Source organism: Macaca thibetana, chromosome 9 (assembly GCF_024542745.1).
Source record: "Macaca thibetana thibetana isolate TM-01 chromosome 9, ASM2454274v1, whole genome shotgun sequence".
Lineage (NCBI taxonomy): Eukaryota > Metazoa > Chordata > Mammalia > Primates > Cercopithecidae > Macaca > Macaca thibetana.
The window spans coordinates 88830429-88850312 of NC_065586.1; the positions used below are offsets into that span (position 1 = coordinate 88830429).

The 19884-nt window shown below is 34.8% G+C and overlaps 1 protein-coding gene across 8 annotated transcripts in view; it reads left to right on the forward strand.

Moving 5' to 3' along the window:
- EXOC6 (exocyst complex component 6) overlaps positions 1-19884 on the forward strand; it is a 213587-nt gene that overhangs the window by 136306 nt on the left and 57397 nt on the right. For all 8 annotated transcript variants that reach the window (XM_050802774.1, XM_050802781.1, XM_050802773.1 and 5 more), the window contains one exon: positions 13880-14021. In XM_050802774.1, the coding sequence (XP_050658731.1) occupies positions 13880-14021 (142 nt within the window). The remainder of the gene's footprint in view (positions 1-13879; positions 14022-19884) is intronic.

Below are 19884 nucleotides of genomic sequence, written 5' to 3' on the forward strand. Positions count from 1 at the left end.
CTTTTCTGCCCTTTATTTTTTGGTTCACACTTTTTTCTAAGTATATGGGTTCAGATGGCCTTTTACATGATTGAAAACTATAAAGGAAAAAGGTAATAGTCAACAGTACAATCATGGCTTTAATAACCCTTTATTTTATGTGACACTGAAAAGAATTGAAAAATACAAGGATTGGGGTTTTTAAATTATGGTGTAGGCAGCTTTGAATACATTTATGTGTTTTCCCTATCAAATGAAAATATAACCATATATTGTGTATGTATATCCTTAAAAATTGGATTTTCTTATTTGAATGTTAATTTGTAAAAATTTATAATGGCATTGAATAATGTTGATGTGATTTATTGAATTTAATTCATGTAAAAATGATATATTGTGAACTATGATACTTTCATTATCACATCCTGTGACATACATAGTAGTTATATGTTGAATGTTGTTGACAGACTTTTATTGACTAGGTTACTAAATTTTATCTGAATTTCACGTTAACTTTGTGGCCTTTATATCTCCTAAGACATCTTTATATACACTTTGAAAGATTATGGAAAATATAGTTGAATAAAATAACTATGATGGTGGGATAATTTTGCTAATGCAAATAAGATTTATTCGAAGTTAATCTAGAAAAAAGTTAGTGTTTATCTAGCGTCTAGTCCAGTCTTCCAGAAGCGTTCTTTGTCTGGTTAACACAACTGCTGTTTCACTGCCTACTAGGGTTAATTAGGTTGACCAGCCTGGCTAGTGAGTATCTGCTTCCTCCGTTTCTGCTTGTGGTTTCTCCTTTACTCGTTGTGTATTTGGTGAAGAGGGCAGCTTCCGATATGGAGGGGGACCTTCAGTCTAGGCGATACCAGAAGTTCAACTTCCGCTAATACATAAATTCTGAGTTTCATTGACCTAATATAATAAAGTTAAATCCATATGTCTGGGTAAATATCTTTTTAAAAAAGTACTTAAATACCATATATTTTATTATTAAAATTTGAAAAGTAAATTAGGTAATTAAAAAAATTAAATAGACTTTAAGGATATTTTAATTACTTCTTGTTATTTTACAGAATTAATGTTTAATCCTTAATGTTTTTAAGGAATAAGCCAGTACTTTATAATTAGTACAGAACTACAACAGGGGCATATATGTATTTAAATTGAGACCAGTGATTCAGTTTTTACTTTGGCTTGCTATTCACTCCTTGAGGGAGACAAAACATTTAAATAATTAGCTGTAAAATAATTTAGTGTGCCATCTTTCCTTGAGTAATTTATTTAAGCTATATTAGCAGATTATGTGAAGAAGCAGACTTATCCTAAACAACTTCAGAATCATATATTCTCTATAATTTTGTCGTTTGTGAAGAAATTGACATTTCTTTCTGTATTAAAATCATCTGCGGGAAGAGCTTCTTGTTAAATATTTAGATTCCAATGCTTGGCCTTAGACCTAACTGAACTAAAATTTTTGAAGCTTAAGAAGTTGCATTTTTTGCTTAATGTTTGAGAATCACTGCTGTATAGTACAGAACCTTGTCAAAGAACTGATGTGTTCTAAATTTACTTATTCAGTAGACATAACTGCTAAAGCTCTTGGTATTTTAATTCTGACTAGACAACTTGATGAGAGAGACAAAAGTTTGGAGGAGGATTTGTCTGATAAGTATGGATGTAAAAACGCATGCCTAAATCTTCAAAATAAAAAATGATGGTCACATTTATGTGATAGATGAATGCCTCTAAATTAGCAGCACACACAGAATGAACTTGCTTGTTTTAGAGTATATTCCCTTTTGCTACTTTAAACACTGATTCTGCTGTTACTAGAATACATTTTCTTTTTTTATTTGATTGCCTTGTGACTCCTTTCTCAGACTAACAACAGTGATCACGCAGCCATGTCGGTAAGTAGATACAAACTAAAGCTAGTATGTAAATTAGAAAATAATGAACTTCCTGCAGGCTTATTTTTCTCTGCTTAGGTATTTAAATTAAAGGCTAATTACTTTGGCAACATCCTTGTTTTGTGGAAACCTAAATTTGAAGGTAATATTAGTTGTTTGTGAAACAGTCAAGATTCTCTGAGACTAGTTTGTAAAAAGCACTGTGCTCACCTCAAATGCATCTTAATATTAAGGTGCATTTGGAAACTTCTCTGTGGTCTTTCCTCATCTGTAAAATGAGGTATATGACAACATATACCCTACAGATTTTTGTGAGGTTAAATTAAATAGTATACCCAAAATGTTTAGAAAAGTGCTTGACATATAATAAATACTCAGAAAATATTAGTTGTTATCGTTACTTGTTTCAAAGATGGTTTATGCTTTTCCTGAATGCTTTTTCTCTACCACCTTGATCCCAAACTGCACTCGTAGAAGTCTAACCCAGTACATGACCCAGTGTGATTCATGACCCAGTGCAGGTATTTCTTTCTCACCCCAGCCCAGTATTGCTCTTCTGAAATGCCTTAGCTCTTACCTTTTTTATGGCTTTATCATATTTTGCTCTTTTTCCATATTTGTTTGTCTTTTTCACCTTGTGAGCTCTTGACAGAATAAGAACTAACAATTATTCTTTGAATGTATAAATATTGAAAATTCTTCTTAGGGAAAAACAAAATGTTATCTAGCATTTGAAATGTAAATGTTCCAAACCTATATCTTCTTCTTTCTGTTCTTATTCCTGTTACTGAAGTTCAAGTTTTGATTATTGTAATTGTCTTCTAATTGGTCTCTACCAACAGAGTCTCCTTACTTCAGTCCATCCTATATACCAGTGCTAGATTATTCTTTCTGAAGCACAGTCTAATTTTATTTCCCTATTCAGAAATATTAGGGATTCTTGATTATCTATTGAATTAAGTAGAAATTCCACAGGCTAGCAAAAAGAAAATGATCTCAGCCTCTTTCCACATATATTTCTGAGGCTGAACATGGTGGCTCATGCCTGTAATCCCAACACATTGGGAGGCTGAGGTGGGTGGATCACTTGTGGCCAGGAGTTCAAGATCACTGGCTGACATGACGAAACCCCATCTCTACAAAAAATACACACACACACACACACATTTCTGACCATTACTAAACATGTGCATCCAAACTGGCATATTCATTGTGTCTTGGATCTGTCTTCGATTTTCTGCCTTAGCTTTATTTATAACTGTAAAAATCCTGGATCTCTTCCCAAAGACATTCTAATGCCACCTCTTTCACAAAGCCTTTGCTGATTCCACTTGACTACACGTGGATACTTTGTCTTGCTTTTATGGTCCTGTTTATATGTTATACTACTGCTGTTTGTAGACTTGCCTTCTTTTCCTTATTATAGAACTTACACCTCTTATGTCAGGAACTACATCTATTCATCTTTATATATTCAGTAGCACTTAACACAGTGTCTTACACAAAGTAGTTGCTTGATAAGTGCTTTTTAAGTAAACTTGAAAGAAATAGTGAAGAAATGGACAGCATGAAGGTCATTTTCTTGTCTGTATAAAGAGTATAAAAGTTATACTGCCTGAAAATCAGTTTCCATATTGAAATTTGTCAAATAGAGAATACTTTCTAGTTTTGAAGTGAAGGTGTAATCTATTATTCTCAGGCAGAAACTTGGAAAGTATCTATATAATAGTTATTTAGTAAAGATGATATCAGTACTAATTAGAAACATTCGTATGTATCCTTTACTCATTTCTTGTACACCTCCATGAAGGAAAAATACAGTAACTAAAACCACAACTCTCTAGACTCAACTGTAAATTTAGTAGTGATTAAAACAAAAGACCCTTTAGCACCAGAATAACTGTTGCAAATTCCCAATGTTAGGGAGAAATACTTTGTCCTATTGAAGACACAGGCCTTTAGGCTTTCATTTGCCCTTTTTACTCAATATAATAATCATTGAGTACTTATTAAGCTTGCTAACAGATTTCCTGCTGATGAACCATGTAATTCAAAATACAGAAGTGATATTCAGAAGTAAAACTGACCATGCCATCCAAAAACTCAAATTGTTATTGTCAATTTAAGGAGGCAGGGGCAGATTTTGGGATCAGTTTTAGATAAATTTGCATTAGAGATTTTGAAAGTTTGGCACTTGAACATCCAGTATTTTCAAAAAGTTCTTTATGTTGTAGTTATTTCTGTGGAAATGAAAGTGGTATTTCTATGACATATTTTGATATTCATTTTTATATTATATCCATTGTTACGAGTTAATTCCAAGTATACAGAAATCATCATGAACAAAATATTGACAATCTAATATATCTCTGTATTGGAGAGAGTTAAAAAAAACTTTGAGAGAAAATGTTTGAAAAAGTTGTAAATAGTCAAGGTCCACTCTTTGAAATACAATTTTTAGGCCAGGCATGGTGGCTCGTGCCTGTAATCTCAGCACTTTGTGAGGTCAAAGTGGGCGGATCACGAGGTCAGGAGATTGAGACCATCCTGGGTAACATGGTGAAACCCTGTCTCTACTAAAAATACAAAAAATTAACCAGGCGTGGTGGCAGGCACCTGTAGTCCCAGCTACTTGGGAGGCTGAGGCAGGGGAGTGGTGTGAACCTGGGAGGCGGAGCTCGCAGTGGCGCCATCTCGGCCACTGCGAGCTTTTCAGAGCCGGCTTTTCAGAGCCGAGATTGCGCCACTGCACTCCAGCCTGGGTGACAGAGCGAGACTCCATCTCAAAAATAAAAATAAAAAATAAAAAAATGAAATAGAATTTTTATTCTTATTAAGCTTTTTCTTAATGTTATAAAACAATTGATTTTCACTACTAGATGTTAATTTTTTAAATTCTTGCTTCTGAGTTGAAAATGAACATATTTATATTTTGTAACTTTAATCCTTTTAGACATTTACTAAGTTGTCTGTTAGCCAAATGCTGACTAATCTTGGTGAGAAATTTAATTTCATAAATTGTAAGTCTTAAGTTTCTATATAGCATAGCATACTTAAATATTTTCCTGATGTCAAACATTGCAGAAAACAATATTTCAAATTGCTCTTGGTCAGGACTTAGTTGGAAGTAGTAGTAATGAAAGGGCTTTTAAAAGGAAACAACATGAAAGTTTTAGTAGGAAGCTGGTGGATTAGGAAAAAACTGCTAGACCTCACCTGTAAGTAACAGCTAAGATGAGTATAAATGGAAATAATTAAAATGGACTCTTCTTTGTCTATAGACTAAATATATGTATATATACTGTATTAGTGTACCTATGTACATATGCATATATATACACACATGTATATGTCTCTTATAACTTCACTCTTTAACAGAATTATAGATGAAATAGACTAAATCATTGGTCCAGGCTTTATGAGCAAAGTACCATCTTGAACAGGAAGATTCAGTACAAAAAACAAATGAAAGTGTAGCGTGTGGTGGTTTTACTACAAGATAACAATAGAGAATTCATGTTTATAAAGTTACTTGAGGACCAGCATGGTGGCTCATGCCTGTAATCCCAGCACTTTGGGAGGCCAAGGTGGGAGGATTGCTTGAGCCCAGGAGTTTGAGACCAGCCTGGGCAACATGGTGAGACCCTGTCTATACAAAAAAATAGAAATATTAGCCAGATGTGGTGGTGCACGCCTGTGGTCTCAGATACTGGGGAGACTGACATGAGAGGATTGCTGGAACCCAGGAGGTTGAGGCTGCAGTGAGCCACGTTTGTGCCACTGCACTCTAGCCTAAGTGATAGGGTAAGACCCCTGTCTAAGAAAAAAAAAAAAAAAAGAAACTTGACTTTTTGTAGATAGAAGTGACAGAGTTGTAGGAAGCCAACTGATACCTTCCCCCTTTAATCTGTTTTCCATGATAGAAAAAAATAGAAGATGCTTTCCACCCCTGGGTTAAGTGGGCAGAAGTTGAAATGGGGGAAGAAGAAAAGGGACTAAAAGGTGTGGGGAAAGATTGAGTTGAAATTACCTTTTATTGTGAGCAGAAAAAGACAGCAAAAAGAAGGCCAGATCTCTGAGGAGCAAGGAGACGGTAGAGCATGATGTTGGAGTTAGAAGTTTCTGGTGCAGGCCAAGAACTGGTGATGCCAAGGAGCCTCTATTTTTCTTTTTTTCTTCCCTCTATGGAGGGAACAGTAATAGAGAAAGGTCAGGGTGGAGCTAATGAGAGAAGTATAACAGTGTTGGTGCATTCATATTTACAAGGTATTTGCAAGTCAGGTAGAAATAACAGAAAACCAACAGGCCAAGATGCTGACATATACTTATAAATACGTATGCAAGATACTATAATGCAAAAAGTATAGAGATTAGACTTTGCAGAGTTAAGGTCCCACCAAAGGAGCATATTCAGACTAATATTACATATAGGGAAGTAGTTCAGAAGGTGGGCAACAAACTTTTAATCATTTCCTCTCACTCAGGAGACTTTAGGTGCTGTAGGAAAGCTGTCATGTTGTTTTATATCTTTCTGTCTCTTATGTAAGTCAGTGTGGTAGCTGGTAGTGTTGAGATTAAAAACCTCTTTCAATTCTTTGGAAGCAAGAGGGGAGCAATTGGGAAAGGGCTAATGTAAATGTCTGTAGGATACATTATTCACTCTCAGAGTATTGTTAAATGCCATGTGCAAGGTTGTTTCTAGGAAAAAAAAAAAAAACCAATAAGTAGTTTATCTTGATTGCCCCTTCCCACTTTTTATGGGTTTTGTTTTGTTTGAATATGTATCTTCCCTTCTCTTGATATATTCCCTTTACTTTTTAAAAATCCCATCCCAGGTATTCCATCAACTAGAAATGACTGTTAGTATTTACTGCAACCCCATTTCCACGATCTAAGGCTTGGGCTAGTGAAAATTCAGTAAACCCTTATCATTCAGGATGAGTAAACATCAAAACTTTGAGAATCCCCAAATTTGAAAATACTGCTATGCCGTATAATTACTTTCAGAAAATGCTATAAAATGCAATTGAAGCTGTAGATCTTAATGAGAGTTACTTCATTCACATTAACTAACAGAAGAAAGCAAAGCCACATTGTGGGAGGAAGGTTGAGACTTTGTTTTTATGAGTTTTTAAAAAAATTTTAAGTTCCAGGATACATGTGCAGGATGTGCAGGTTTGTTATATAAATAAACATGTGCCATGGTGGTTTACTGCCCCTGTCAACCCATCACCTAGGTATTAAGCCCAGCATGCATTATCTGTTTATCCCAATGCTCTCCCTCCCCCAACCCCAGGGAGGCTGAGACTTTGACTGCAGTCAGTCTCTGAGTCATTTTTCCCCCATCATAACCCGTTTCACAGAACATGTTATTCAAATGTGTGCCTCAGCAAATGAAGTTCTACTTGTACTGGACTCTGAGAGTCAATATCTAGAATTGAAACCTAAATACAAATTCATGAGTGACAAAGGCCTACTTTGTGCTATCTTTTTATATATGGCTGTTTATAATAGTCTTCCACCTACGTGTATGAAAGGGGAGCCAGTTTGCGTGAGTGACATTTGTCCAGTTTACTAATTAATGATTATATGTAAACCACTTCTGTTGTCTAACCCGTTAATGATTCTGGAAACTTTTTTTTTCCCCCCAAGGCAGAGTCTGGCCAGGCGTGGTGGCTCACGCCTGTAATCCCAACACTTTGGGAGGCTAAGGTGGGCGGATTATGAGGTCAGGAGTTTGAGACCAGCCTGGCCAATATGGTGACACCTCATCCCTACCAAAAATACAAACATTAGCCGGGCATGGTGCCTTGCGCCTGTAGTCACAGCTACTCGGGAGGCTGAGGCAGAAGAATCGCTTGAACCTGGGAGGCGGAGCTTGCAGTGAGCCGAGATGGTGCCACTGCTCTCCAGCCTGGGTGACAGAGACTCCATCTCAAAAAAAAAAAAAAAAAAAAAGTTAGAGTGAGTTTGGCAATATCATGGGACTGCCATGGCAGAAGCAGTGATACTTGTAGAAAGCTAAAAATTTGGATACTGCATGCCTTCTAAGGCCATGCTCAAAAGATTGTTTTGTTTTTTTTTTTTTAAAATAAAAGACTGCCAAAGTTTGATGAGCCCTATGATTGGGATAGGGGAAGTTTTGAGGGAAATAAAAATATGCCATGTATTATGCAGTCCTGAGGTTGTCCCAGTTCAGGAAAAAATTTTTCAGCTTTAAGATGATCATGTTCTATTTCTCTCTCTCTCTCTGTCTGTATATGTGTGTGTGTGTGTGTGTGTGTTTGTGTGTGTGTGTCTTAAGAGTAGACATTTCTGTTACTGTCTCATACCCTTGTGATTGGTAATTGTTGGAAGGAGAACAACCTGAGAGGGGAGAATGGGAATTTATAGTTGACTGTGGGATTGTGGTTAACTGATGTCCCAATTCATTCTTTCAGGGCTGGAAGTAGTTAGAGACAGACAGAAATAGAGTATAAGAGGAATATAGAGTGTAAAGAGGTATTTGGGGGAATGTTGTGGCTGTTAAAATGAGTATATTTTGATAGATCTATGAATTTTAGAGCATAATTTCAAAAATTCGTCTTCAGGCGGGCAGATCACCTGAGGTCAGGAGTTCAAGACCAGCCTGGCCAACATGGTGAAACCCTGTCTCTACAAAAACACAAAAATTAGCTGGGCATGATGGCAGATGCCTGTAATCCCAGATACTCGGGAGGCTGAGGCAGGAGAATTGCATAAACCTGGGCGATGGAGGTTGTGGTGAACCGAGATTGTGCCATTGCACTCCAGCCTAGGTGAAAGAGCGAGACTCTGTCTCAAAAAAAAAAAAAAAATTGTCTTCAAGGTAGTATTAATGTTATTTAAACTCGCTAAGGGAATTCATCTTGATATTTAAACCTTTATAACATGTCTATTCTGTATTACTGAGAATCAGACATTTCAGTGTTATGTACAGTGTTCATCCAGAAAATGAATTAAAACTGATCTTACTAGGTAGAGAAATTCTTATGCATTTGTGAAATAATCTTGGGGAAAGTTTCATATTCTATGTTTTAGGTATCTTTTTCCTGATTTCATAACAGTATTTACATTTGAACAAGATGTTTCATATAGTAAAACTCTAGATTAGTGATTCTTACATAAAATGGAAGAATAACAGATTTCTTGAATTAAAATACCTGTTTTTCAACTATACATCTTTTTTAATATTTCAATTAACTTTTTAATTTTTAATTTTAGTATTTCCATCTGATGAAATACCTCATTCTTTCAGTATTTTTTTTTAAAAGGCTCTCTCCTAAAGAGAGAGTTACAATTTATAGCCTTTTAAAATACACATGCTGAAATGAAATTAAATTCATTAATTTATTAATTTATTAATTACTTCATTAATGAATTAAATAAAAATTTAATTCTTTAAACTACTTCCCTTGTTTTGCTTCTGAAAAAGACTATTTCATAGTCTCATAAGTGAAATTTATGTAGTAAATGATGATAGTGAGTTTGTATAAAATGACAATATTTTACTGCGTGAATTTAGATAACTTTAAAAAGCCATACAGAATCAGAATTAATGAAGTCACTTATCAGTGTTAGGTATAATATCCAAATTGACCATGATTTTATTTTGATTTTCCTTTTTTCTTTGACAAGAGTTAGACTTTTTAAATAAAACTTTTTATCAATGTAAAGAATAATATAATGTACAATATATTTGAGTCTGTGTATTTTTTCCTTAAGTAAAAAAGTAGTTTATTGTACAAAGTTAACCTTTTGAGGGAATATAAATAAAGAAAAATGGACTCTTCTGGGTTCATTAAGGAAGAGTAGACCAATACAGAAAGAATGTGATTTCAAGAGCACATTTTAACATTAAATGTACTTGAGAGAATGAAAGCGGCATTGGAAAGTGCTTTCAAAAAATCACTGTTGAAATCAAACCTTTTTAAATAGATCTTTGAAATAAGAATATGGTGAGACACAAATGAAAACTTCAAATGAAAATTTAAATGGCCCAAATTAGTTTTTAAGTATTCTACATTTCTCTTACAATTATTTTAGAGTAGATCTATGAAAACATTACTTTGAAAACAAACCAGTTTTGAGCCATAATATAATAAACTATGTTGTGTTTTTACCTTGTTATTTTATGATATTTCACAGGAAACAGAGTATCTTTAGCCTAATCTATGATAGTAAATTATTTTGAAAATTTGTCTTGACATACAAACAGATGTGTTTTCTTAATTCCTTTTAAGCTGAGGGTTGGTGGTTTGTGGTTTATTGTTCCTGTGATTGGCATTAAAAGCCTTATTTCACAGCTTGCAGTGAAGGACTATTGGGTAAAGAGTGGCTGTGTTCCACAAACTAAATTCAAAAAATGTCAATCAAGGTCTCACATAGGTTACTTAGAGAATGAGTTTTCTTACTGATTTCACCAAATGTCGCCTCATGCTGTCTTTGATTGGCACAGCCTGGCAGGGAGGATGGATGAATCTGTCACCGGCTGGTTAATTGTGTTACTGGTCTCAGTCTGACATCAGGTCTTTGACTCTTAAGTGGCTCAATACAAAACAAATTAGCAGATTGTAGTCATATTTCTCATTCTATATGCTTTGACTTTGTTGAATGCAGTCCATAAATCATATTGACTGACACACAAGTAAATGATGAAAGCTGTTTTTGAGACATGAATCTAGAAAGCAGCACTGTGAAGGTGCCATGGAAGGATGCATATGGTTGACCCTTTGGGAATTTCCTAGGAGCCAAATGTCTCTTTACCACAATTGTTCTTAAAAGAAAAGCTTTTCGGTAATGCGAAAAGGATCTAATATGTCAGCAGATTCTCTTTTACAAGTTCCTTTGAAATACAAGAAGTTTGTCTAAGGGTTTTTCTCTCTTTGCAAGTTGTTTTCAGCCAAATGTTACAGCAGGGTAAAAAAGTAGTTACCTTTAAAAGCTTAGCAGGTGTTTTTACTTATTTATTGAACTTTGTAAAGAGAGGGAAAATGTTGGTAATAGTTGCAATTAATTTTTCAGATGAGGGCAGGAGAAATTTTGAGGTGCTTGAAATTTATTAAATGTGCTGTGTTTTCTCAGTCACTTCACTTAATTATTTTGGCTTTTTTTGTTACAATATTAAAAACTAGAGCATCTCTAATGAAAAGGGCTAGTTTTTAAAAGATCATTGTAAAAGTACTCAGACTATTTTTATTCTAGAAAATGATATATTATTAAAGGCATCAACAACAACAACAATAATAATATAATAATAGTGTTCAGAAGATTATACCAGAGTGTGCCAATGGCTATAGACATTAAAAATAAATTATCAAATATATTTTTGGGTGTGTAAATTTTTGGAGTGTTAACATTTCTATCTAAAAATATGTAGTAGATGAAGTTTAAGAATAGTTGTATGCATTTTATAGTTACAAAGTAGACATTTAAAAAATACTGTATAATCTTATGGAATATAACTTTTTAAAATTTTAAAGAATCTGAACCTTTGATATTATGAACTTAAATTTTGAGCTATTTATTTCATCTGAAGATTTATAAAATATAAATATTTTAATCTTCTATCTTTGAGAACAATAAGCCTGTATTTAATATGCCTCATCAAAAGAAATTCAATGTTAGGATTTTAGTATTACACATGATATTTAAATGAAGATTTTATTAAATATTTATTTAAATTCGTGTGTGTGTATGTATGTGTGTGTGTGTGTGTTTTTATTACTTATTTCCACCAGGTTTGTGGAATAGCCTGTGTCTACTCTTACCATCATTTTCAGCTCTAGTGCTATTGCTATGTAGTCGTTTGTAGCATCTGAACCCATGTTAAATTTTAAAGGTTTACATAAAACAATACCACTTATATTGTACAGTGTGTTTGCTTATGAAATGAATTTAATAGTAATTTTCTGGCAATTAATCAACTTTTACAGTTAGTATATGATAGTGGCAGCATGCATATGACATGGAGCTTATTTGATGGAGAAGCACATTAAACTAAAATGCACTAGCTGTTCCATTGGGTCAAAGTGACATTTCCATTAAGTATTCTGAAGCCTATTACATTGTAATTAAATGACAGGCCATTGATTTCTCCTTTCTCTGCTTCCCCACTTCTCATTCATATTGATATTATTCTGCTTGGGGAATGGAGCTGCATGTCTCCCAGACTAATTCCTCTTGAGTTTGGGGGATCTTGAATCATGCTGGGTTTTGCATTGTTTGTTACATTCCTTTTTGGCAGTTCATCAGTATCTGTCAAATATATTGTTTGCATCAGCTTTTATCTCTTAAGTTTTTGATTGAGAAATTGACATTCCGTTTCAGATATGTAGTTTTTCACTGTGCATAGTGTCTAAATGCAAAAAACTCATTCAAAAAGTTGTTTCTTGTCTGACTTTTAATGTGTGATTTAACAAATGTTGTAATAAGCATCTTGAACAAGTATTTATGTTGTTTATTACCTTTCTCACAAGTCAATCCTATGTAAGATGTTTTTGTACTAATATATTGTAACATTTCTGTTAGGGAGATTTTGGTCATGATTTTGTAGCTTTCTGGCCTTTGAGATAAGTAGGAAAAATATAATTATCAAATATGACTGGGTAAATATTTGTTAATGCAAATGAGGCAAAACATGGCATGTCTTCCAAAAGTAATTATTTCTAATGATATTCATAGATCTTTGAATCCTATCATAGTAGTCAGTCCATCACCAAATAACATAATTGTCAGTTGAAGGTAGCCATCCTAGGAGCAGTATTATACGGGAGAACTTTACCTAAAAGAGTTTTTATAATATTTTAAACTTCTAGTTGAAATGCAAAACCTGTTTAAAAAAATAATTTATCTTTGGGAGGCCAAGGTGGGCAGATCACAAGGTCAGGAGATCGAGACCATCCTGGCTAACACAGTGAAACCCCGTCTCTACTAAAAATACAAAAAATTAGCTGGGCGTGGTGGCAGGCACCTGTAGTCCCAGCTACTAGGGAGGCTGAGGCAGGAGAGTGGTGTGAACCCAGGGGACAGAGCTTGCAGTGAGCCGAGATTGCGCCAGCCTGGGTGACAGAGCGAGACTCTGTCTAAAAAAAAAAAAAAAAAAAAAAAAAAATTTATACTAAAAGTGGTGTAGTTTTGTGAGTCAGCTGTATAATGCAGAGGCTAAACATTTTAAAAGGCTATTTTTAAGAAAACAATTTAGGCTATCAGTGAAAGTTCACGTAGAGTTTTAGGAGATTATTATAGTAGGAAATATTTTTTAATGATGTGTATTATACTGAAAGAAAACCACAAATATTCAACCGCATACTTCCAACCTACCAGATGATTTAAAAACTTAATTTCTAAAGCTAAATGCACATCTGTAGAAAATCTTGAAGCCATATTGGTAGACAGACCTTTTTTTTTCTGCCAGTGATTGAAGCTATGCTATAGACTAATGTTCTGATTAGAAGTAAGCACTTACGATTCAAAGGGTATTTTGAATTTTAGCTGTCATTTAAATAGCAATAATAGTAAGTTATACTGTTAACTTCCTTTATTCTGACTTGGTTAATTATGTAAAGGAGAGATTAAGGAGCATTATGTGGATAAAATGTTCTGTCAGTATGACTTATTTTATGTCATAAATGTCATTTTAATATGCATTTCTAAAATGCTTTCAGTATTTGAAGAGATCTGAAATAACAGTTTTTAACTGGTGTTTTAATTTTCCTTTGCGCAATTAGAGCTTTAATGATATTTATATCCTGAGAAAGCCAAGTAAACTAAAAATATTCATGTTAATTTCTATAATATAAAGGCATAACCACTCAGAATACAGAAACAGGAAGGAAAGTAATCACCATTGTACCAAGCATAACCAACAAAAAGAATGCCAAGTGTGTGATTTTTCTGATCCTTTATGATGTATTTCTGTGTTTATTTATTTGTTTGATTTTTGGTTTGATTGTTTTAAACAGGGGAAAGTTGCTCAGACAGCTTGCATGTCAGCCTGCCAGCATCTGTCAACATCCTTAATGCAGATGTTACTGGACAGTGAGTTAAAACAAATAAGCATGGGAGCTGTTCAGCAGTTTAACTTAGATGTCATACAGTGTGAATGTAAGTACTATATTGGTTTATTCTTATGTATTACTGGGAATCTATACTTAAATTATATGAAAAAAATGTATTCAGCAGGATAGTTCAGAAAGGAGGGAAAAGGCCTGGTTCAGCTAAACTTTTAGCAGCCTTAGGAGTAGGGCTAACTTCCTGAAACAGGAAGATAAAAATATCTCAGCTTCACATTTAGGGCCTCTAGAGAGAGGCACTGAAGTGGCATTCCAGATTGGGATATTTAAAAACATGACTCATTTTCCTTATTATTCCTTGTCTGGTCATTCTTGCCTTTTTCTAGGACTCTCCTAATGTTTGTCATAAGTGAATGAAATGATTCTGTCATTCTTACTTGCCCTGTAAGTAACTTTTTAGATACTTGCTAGAAGAATAACCCCAGGACCTTGCATTGCAAGTGCAGTATGCTATTTGGTTATTAGCCTTGTTATATGTGCTTTTGGATATGGGTTTTATCAACCCTCAAATTATAATTCTTTAAGTACAAGATATGAGTATATGTGAGCAATTTTCAAGCAGTGCTTTCAAATAAGTAGTACACCGATTAAACAGTGAAAATCCCTGGTTGACAGTTCTATCAGGCACCACAGTTGATAAATTGAAAATCAGTGGGGCACAAGAAGGATTGTAAAATATTTGAGGAAAAATTTTCAATAATGTATTCTTTGTGAAAGACATTAAAAAATTAAATGTCAGCAGTTTGCAACTGAAGCAGAAATGACTCATTTTTTTCAACAGATAACAAATATTTGTGTGCCCACTGTCTATAAGGCATTGTGCTAGGAAAAACATCATTAATATTATAGAAAATTATTAGGCTCTTTGGACAAGATTAGTTGTCTGTTGTACACCACACACACACACACACACACACACAAACACACACACACACTCTCCAAAGTTTCTAAAAACCTACCCATTTATTTTTTTTTAAAAAAAGAAACATTTGTTTAGAAAGCAAAAGAAAAAATTTTTTTTTCCTAGGGAAGAGATAGATTAATTTTCTTTTCCTAGAAAGCATTTTTTATTTTCTCTAATTAGAAAACTTTTATTATATTTCTTTCTCAAAGTAAAGCTATCGTTTGACAAATATTTATTTATTTATTTATTTATTTATTTATGTTTTAGGTTTTTGAGATAGAGTCTCACTCTGTCACCCAGGCTGAAGTGCAGTGGCACAGTCTTAGCTTACTGCAATCTCTGCCTTCTGGGTTCAAGCGATTCTTGTGCCTCAGCCTCCCAAGTAGCTGGGACTACAGGTGCATGCCAACATACCCAGCTAATTTTTATATTTTTAGTAGAGAGGGGCTTTTACCACGTTGGCCGGGCTGGTCTCAAACCCCTGGCCTCAAGTGATCTGCCCACCTTAGCCTCCCAAAGTGTTGGGATTACAGGTCTGAGCTACCACCCCTGGCCTGTTTTTTATTTACAACAATATCCCAAAGAAACACTTTTTTTTTTTTTTTTTTTAATTACAGATGAGGTATTGCTGTGTTGCCCAGACTGGTCTCAAACTCCTGGGCTCAAGTCATCCTCCTGACTTGGCATCCCAAAATGCTGGAATTACAGGCATGAGCTACTGTGCCTGGCCATTTTTATAAGTTTTTAAGCTGAAAGTAATTTTTATTCCCATTCCACAAATACTTTGAAACTGGTTTCTTAAGTTTCTTTAAAAGTTGTCTTATGAGATCATTTCAGTATGACATTGTCTGTATAAATATCTTATATAAGCATTGCTCAAGACATTTTTGTGTTACAGTAGTCCCTCTTATCCACAGTTTTGCTTTCTGCAGTTTTTGTTACCTCCTGTATAGTACATTAAGACATTTTGTGTGTGAGAGAGAAAGACACCACATTCACATAACTTTCATTACAGTATATTATCATATGTCCTCTATTTTATTATTTTTGTTGTTAATCTCTTATCCTTCCTAATTTTTTTTTTTTTGAGACAGAGTCTCGCTGTGTCTCCCAGGCTGGGGTGCAGTGGCACAATCTCGGCTCACTGCAACTCTGTCTCCTGGGTTCCAGCAATTCTCCCGCCTCAGCCTCCTGAGTAGCTGAGACTACAGGCGACCACCACCAGACCCAGCTAATTTTTTGTATTTTTAGTAGAGACAGGTTTTTAACATGTTGGCCAGGCTGGTCTCAAACTCCTGACCTCAGATGATCCACCTGCCTCGGCCTCCCAAAGTGCTGGGATTACAGGCATGAGCCACTGTGCCCGGCCCTGTGCCTAATTTTTAAATTAAGCTTTATCATAGATATATATGTATGTATGTGAAATAAACATAATTAATATAGGGTTCATTACTATCTGCAGTTTCAGGCATCCATTGGGGGTCTTGGAACATATCCCCCATGGGTAAGATGGGATTACTCTATTACATCTTTAGTATGGCTTCAAAATAACTAGACAATTGAACTACCTTTGTTGGCATTTGATGTGTCTTCTAAATTAAATTTATTGCTCAAAGATGGAAATTACTGTTTGATTAGACAAGTTCAGTTGTCTAAATCTTCCCTCTATGCTCTTACCTCTCTATGAAGGGCTAGCCTATTGATATTTAGAGAAATGTCCAAACACCCTGGAATCTTTGCCTCGGTATCCTGCCATAGGATAGTTTCCACTTTCAGGTACTCCTTTGGGCAGAGTTACTAGAGGCTCCTTTTAAAACTCTGATGTTTTCTTTAAGAGCTAGTCTCTTGGAAAAGACCAAGAAAGGTCCTGAGTATGAGCTATAACTCAAGGAAGCCTGGGGCCATTTGCAAGAGGGGTAAACCCTAGCCTGATGGGGGCTAAGGTCCTGGCACTGTAGATATGAAAAGGAAGAGACCAGGACTCCAAAGACAAACCATAGAAGACAGCTTGGATTCCTTTAAGATTTTGCCTATGGTTGGTTCTACTTCCTAATACTTCTGTATTACCTTAATCATTACTTCTTAATAGAGTGACATGCATTTACTACTCATGGGACAAAAGAAATGGATTAAAAATGTTTGTGTTTATTTCACTGTCTCTGGTGTTCTCTTTTCCAAAAGACATCTTTTTACTTAAGTAGTATAGCATGGATAAAGAAGTCTTTCTGGTGCAAAAGAACCATCCACCCCTCAACTTCTGACTTTCAGCGATTGATACCTAAATCATTTTTAAAATGAAACTTAACTTTCTCTAATAAATATGTTAAAAGAATTTTAAAAATAAGTTTTCATCTTAAGTTTTTTTGTTTAAATCTGGAGAAAAGTAGTTCTTTAAAAATAGAAAACTTATTCTCAATTTTAATGTAGTATGTATGCTTTCTGCATATTGGGGCAGGGAAGGGAGAAGAAAGAGAGACAAGAAGAAAAATCTGGCTAGGTAGTAGGAAGACTAAAGTGCCTGGTAAGTCTGTGAAGAGAAAAGGTCTGGATACCATGGGAATCAACTGGAATATGAAAAAGAGGAGAGGCAGGTAGTTCAGATGGGGACTAGAAGCTAAAAGATCATTGAGTTTCTTCACACACCTGTTAATAACATAGACATGCTCACACACTCCTCCATCTTGAAATCCTTTCTATAATAAACCTGCGAAGTAATTGTCCAGCCATTCCTTGAACATCCAATTTGGGAGATTAATTCTATACAATACATCACTCTATCATAATCTCTCACACTGAACTGAAACCACTTTCTCTCTAAATTTCTCTTAATAGACCTAGTTCTACCTTAGGGTTAGAGTCACTACCAGTCTATATTGTGTTTTTGTGCAAATTAGAAAAGGTGTTCTCAGTAAAAAGGAAAAAGCCCTCTAGAGTTGCCCCCTTTATCTGAATTAGAGAAAGTTTACTTATTCCCATCTGGACTTGGCCCCTACCAAGGCACATAGCTTATTAAATAAAACATTAGCTGGATTTTACTCTCCCCTTCCCATTTTTCTCCTTAGTTGGGCACCTGTGTATAGCAAGCAGCCTGACAACTATATCTGAAGTTTGGCTTAGGGTCACACAGGAAAAAACAAATCCTTATCCACAAGCCAGTTACATGAAAACTGCTCTTATAGCTCTCTGAATCTTCTGAAGGCCAGACATCAATAATTCCTTATTCTTCTTACGTGATATAGTTTTAGATCCAAAAATCTTCTCTGAACAAAGTGGTTTAACTATCTTCTCTTTCATATCTGATACTCAGATTAAATATAGAGATAGGTGTACAGAACAAGTATAATTATGTAGCTTTGCTATCAAATACATTGTTTCATATTCTATAATTGATTAATAAAGCCAAAACTGTTAAACCTTTTTCAGTAGCTAGAGTATACTTCCAAATCATTGAAGCTACAGGATTCTATAATCTCTCTGTATTCTCCCCTCTTTTTTGGTGATTGCTAAGCTCTGTTTTTCTTATCCTATATATGTATGGTTGGTTTTTATTTTAGGATTTTAAGGTTATCCCTAATAAATGTTGAGATGTGTTCCGTAACTAGCCTATTGAGATCTTTTTATATCAAAAGTTAGTATCTGTGGATTTGTAATCATTCTTTCTACATATTTAACAAAGTCATTAGCAAAATATTGAACAAAACCTGTTATTCGTATCCTTAGATACAGAACGTCAATATCCTGAGATACAGTGCATCATCAAAATGTGGTCCCCAAATGAGCAGCAATAGTGTCACGTGGGAACTTGTTAGAAATGCAAATTCTTGGGCCTCACCTGCTGAATTGGGAACTCTGGGGATGGGGCCCAGCAGTTTGCTTGAATAGACCCTCCAGTTGATTCTATTGCATGATAAAGTTTGAGAACCACTGTATTACATGGACCTCTCCTTTGTATCTATTTAGGTCAATTATTCAGAACCTTATGGGTATCTTAAGATTTCTCAGCCAGTAGCTAATCCCCCGATTGAATCCAACTCGCAGTTTGGCATCTTGCTCCATGTTATGAGCAGCTTCTGTCAGAAGCCTTGCTAGCGTAAAGAGCTAATAATGGCCATTTAATTTTCCTTACCTACCAGTCTGATTACCCTTTCAAAGAAGAAAATAACATTACTCAGATTTGTCATAAATCCATATTGACTTATAGTGATCACTTTCTTTTGAAGACTCTCAGAAATCTTTACTTAATAGCCTGTGATTGGTTCTCAGGATTAACATAAAATCCTGCTAGTCTGTGATATGCTAGCAAGAGAGCCATAGTCCAAGAAGTCCAGTAACAGGGATCAGGTACTCAGATTGGAAGTCATGAGCCACCAAAGAAATGCTGGGCAACTCAGAAAAGGTGCTTAAATCATAAAATGTAAGCAATAGGAAGTGAGTTTCACTTACAAGATTGAAATATAAGCACCAACAATGACCGTTATTCTGTGCTAGATTTTCTTTTTATTTGATTTAATTAGAATGCAAATGTTTGTTTTCCCATTCTTGTTACTCTGTGAAAAACATCATACATGTATTTCCTCAGCCTCAGAATGTCAATCTGCAGGTAGAAACAAATAGCACATCTAGATGTAGTGGGGGAGGTGGAAGGGTGGAAATAATTCAGTTACTGACAAATTATTCTGTACCATCATTCAGCCATGTACTTTTTTTTTTTTTTTTTTTTCTGGTGATGAAGAAGAATTAGCATTGACCCATCTGTGTGCTCACTTGTTTTTTGAAACAATGTGTTGATGCTTTTTTTTTTTTTTTTTTTTTGGTATTCCTTGTGACAAGTGACACACATACCAGTGAGGTAAATCAGCTTGAGCTAAAATTTCAGTCTGTAATTATGAAACAGAACTTTTTCCCCTGTTAAGTCAACTGCTTTATAGGAAGATTCATTTGTGCAAATGTTTAACGAGAACCTATTATATGTTTGTTATATACTGGGAAA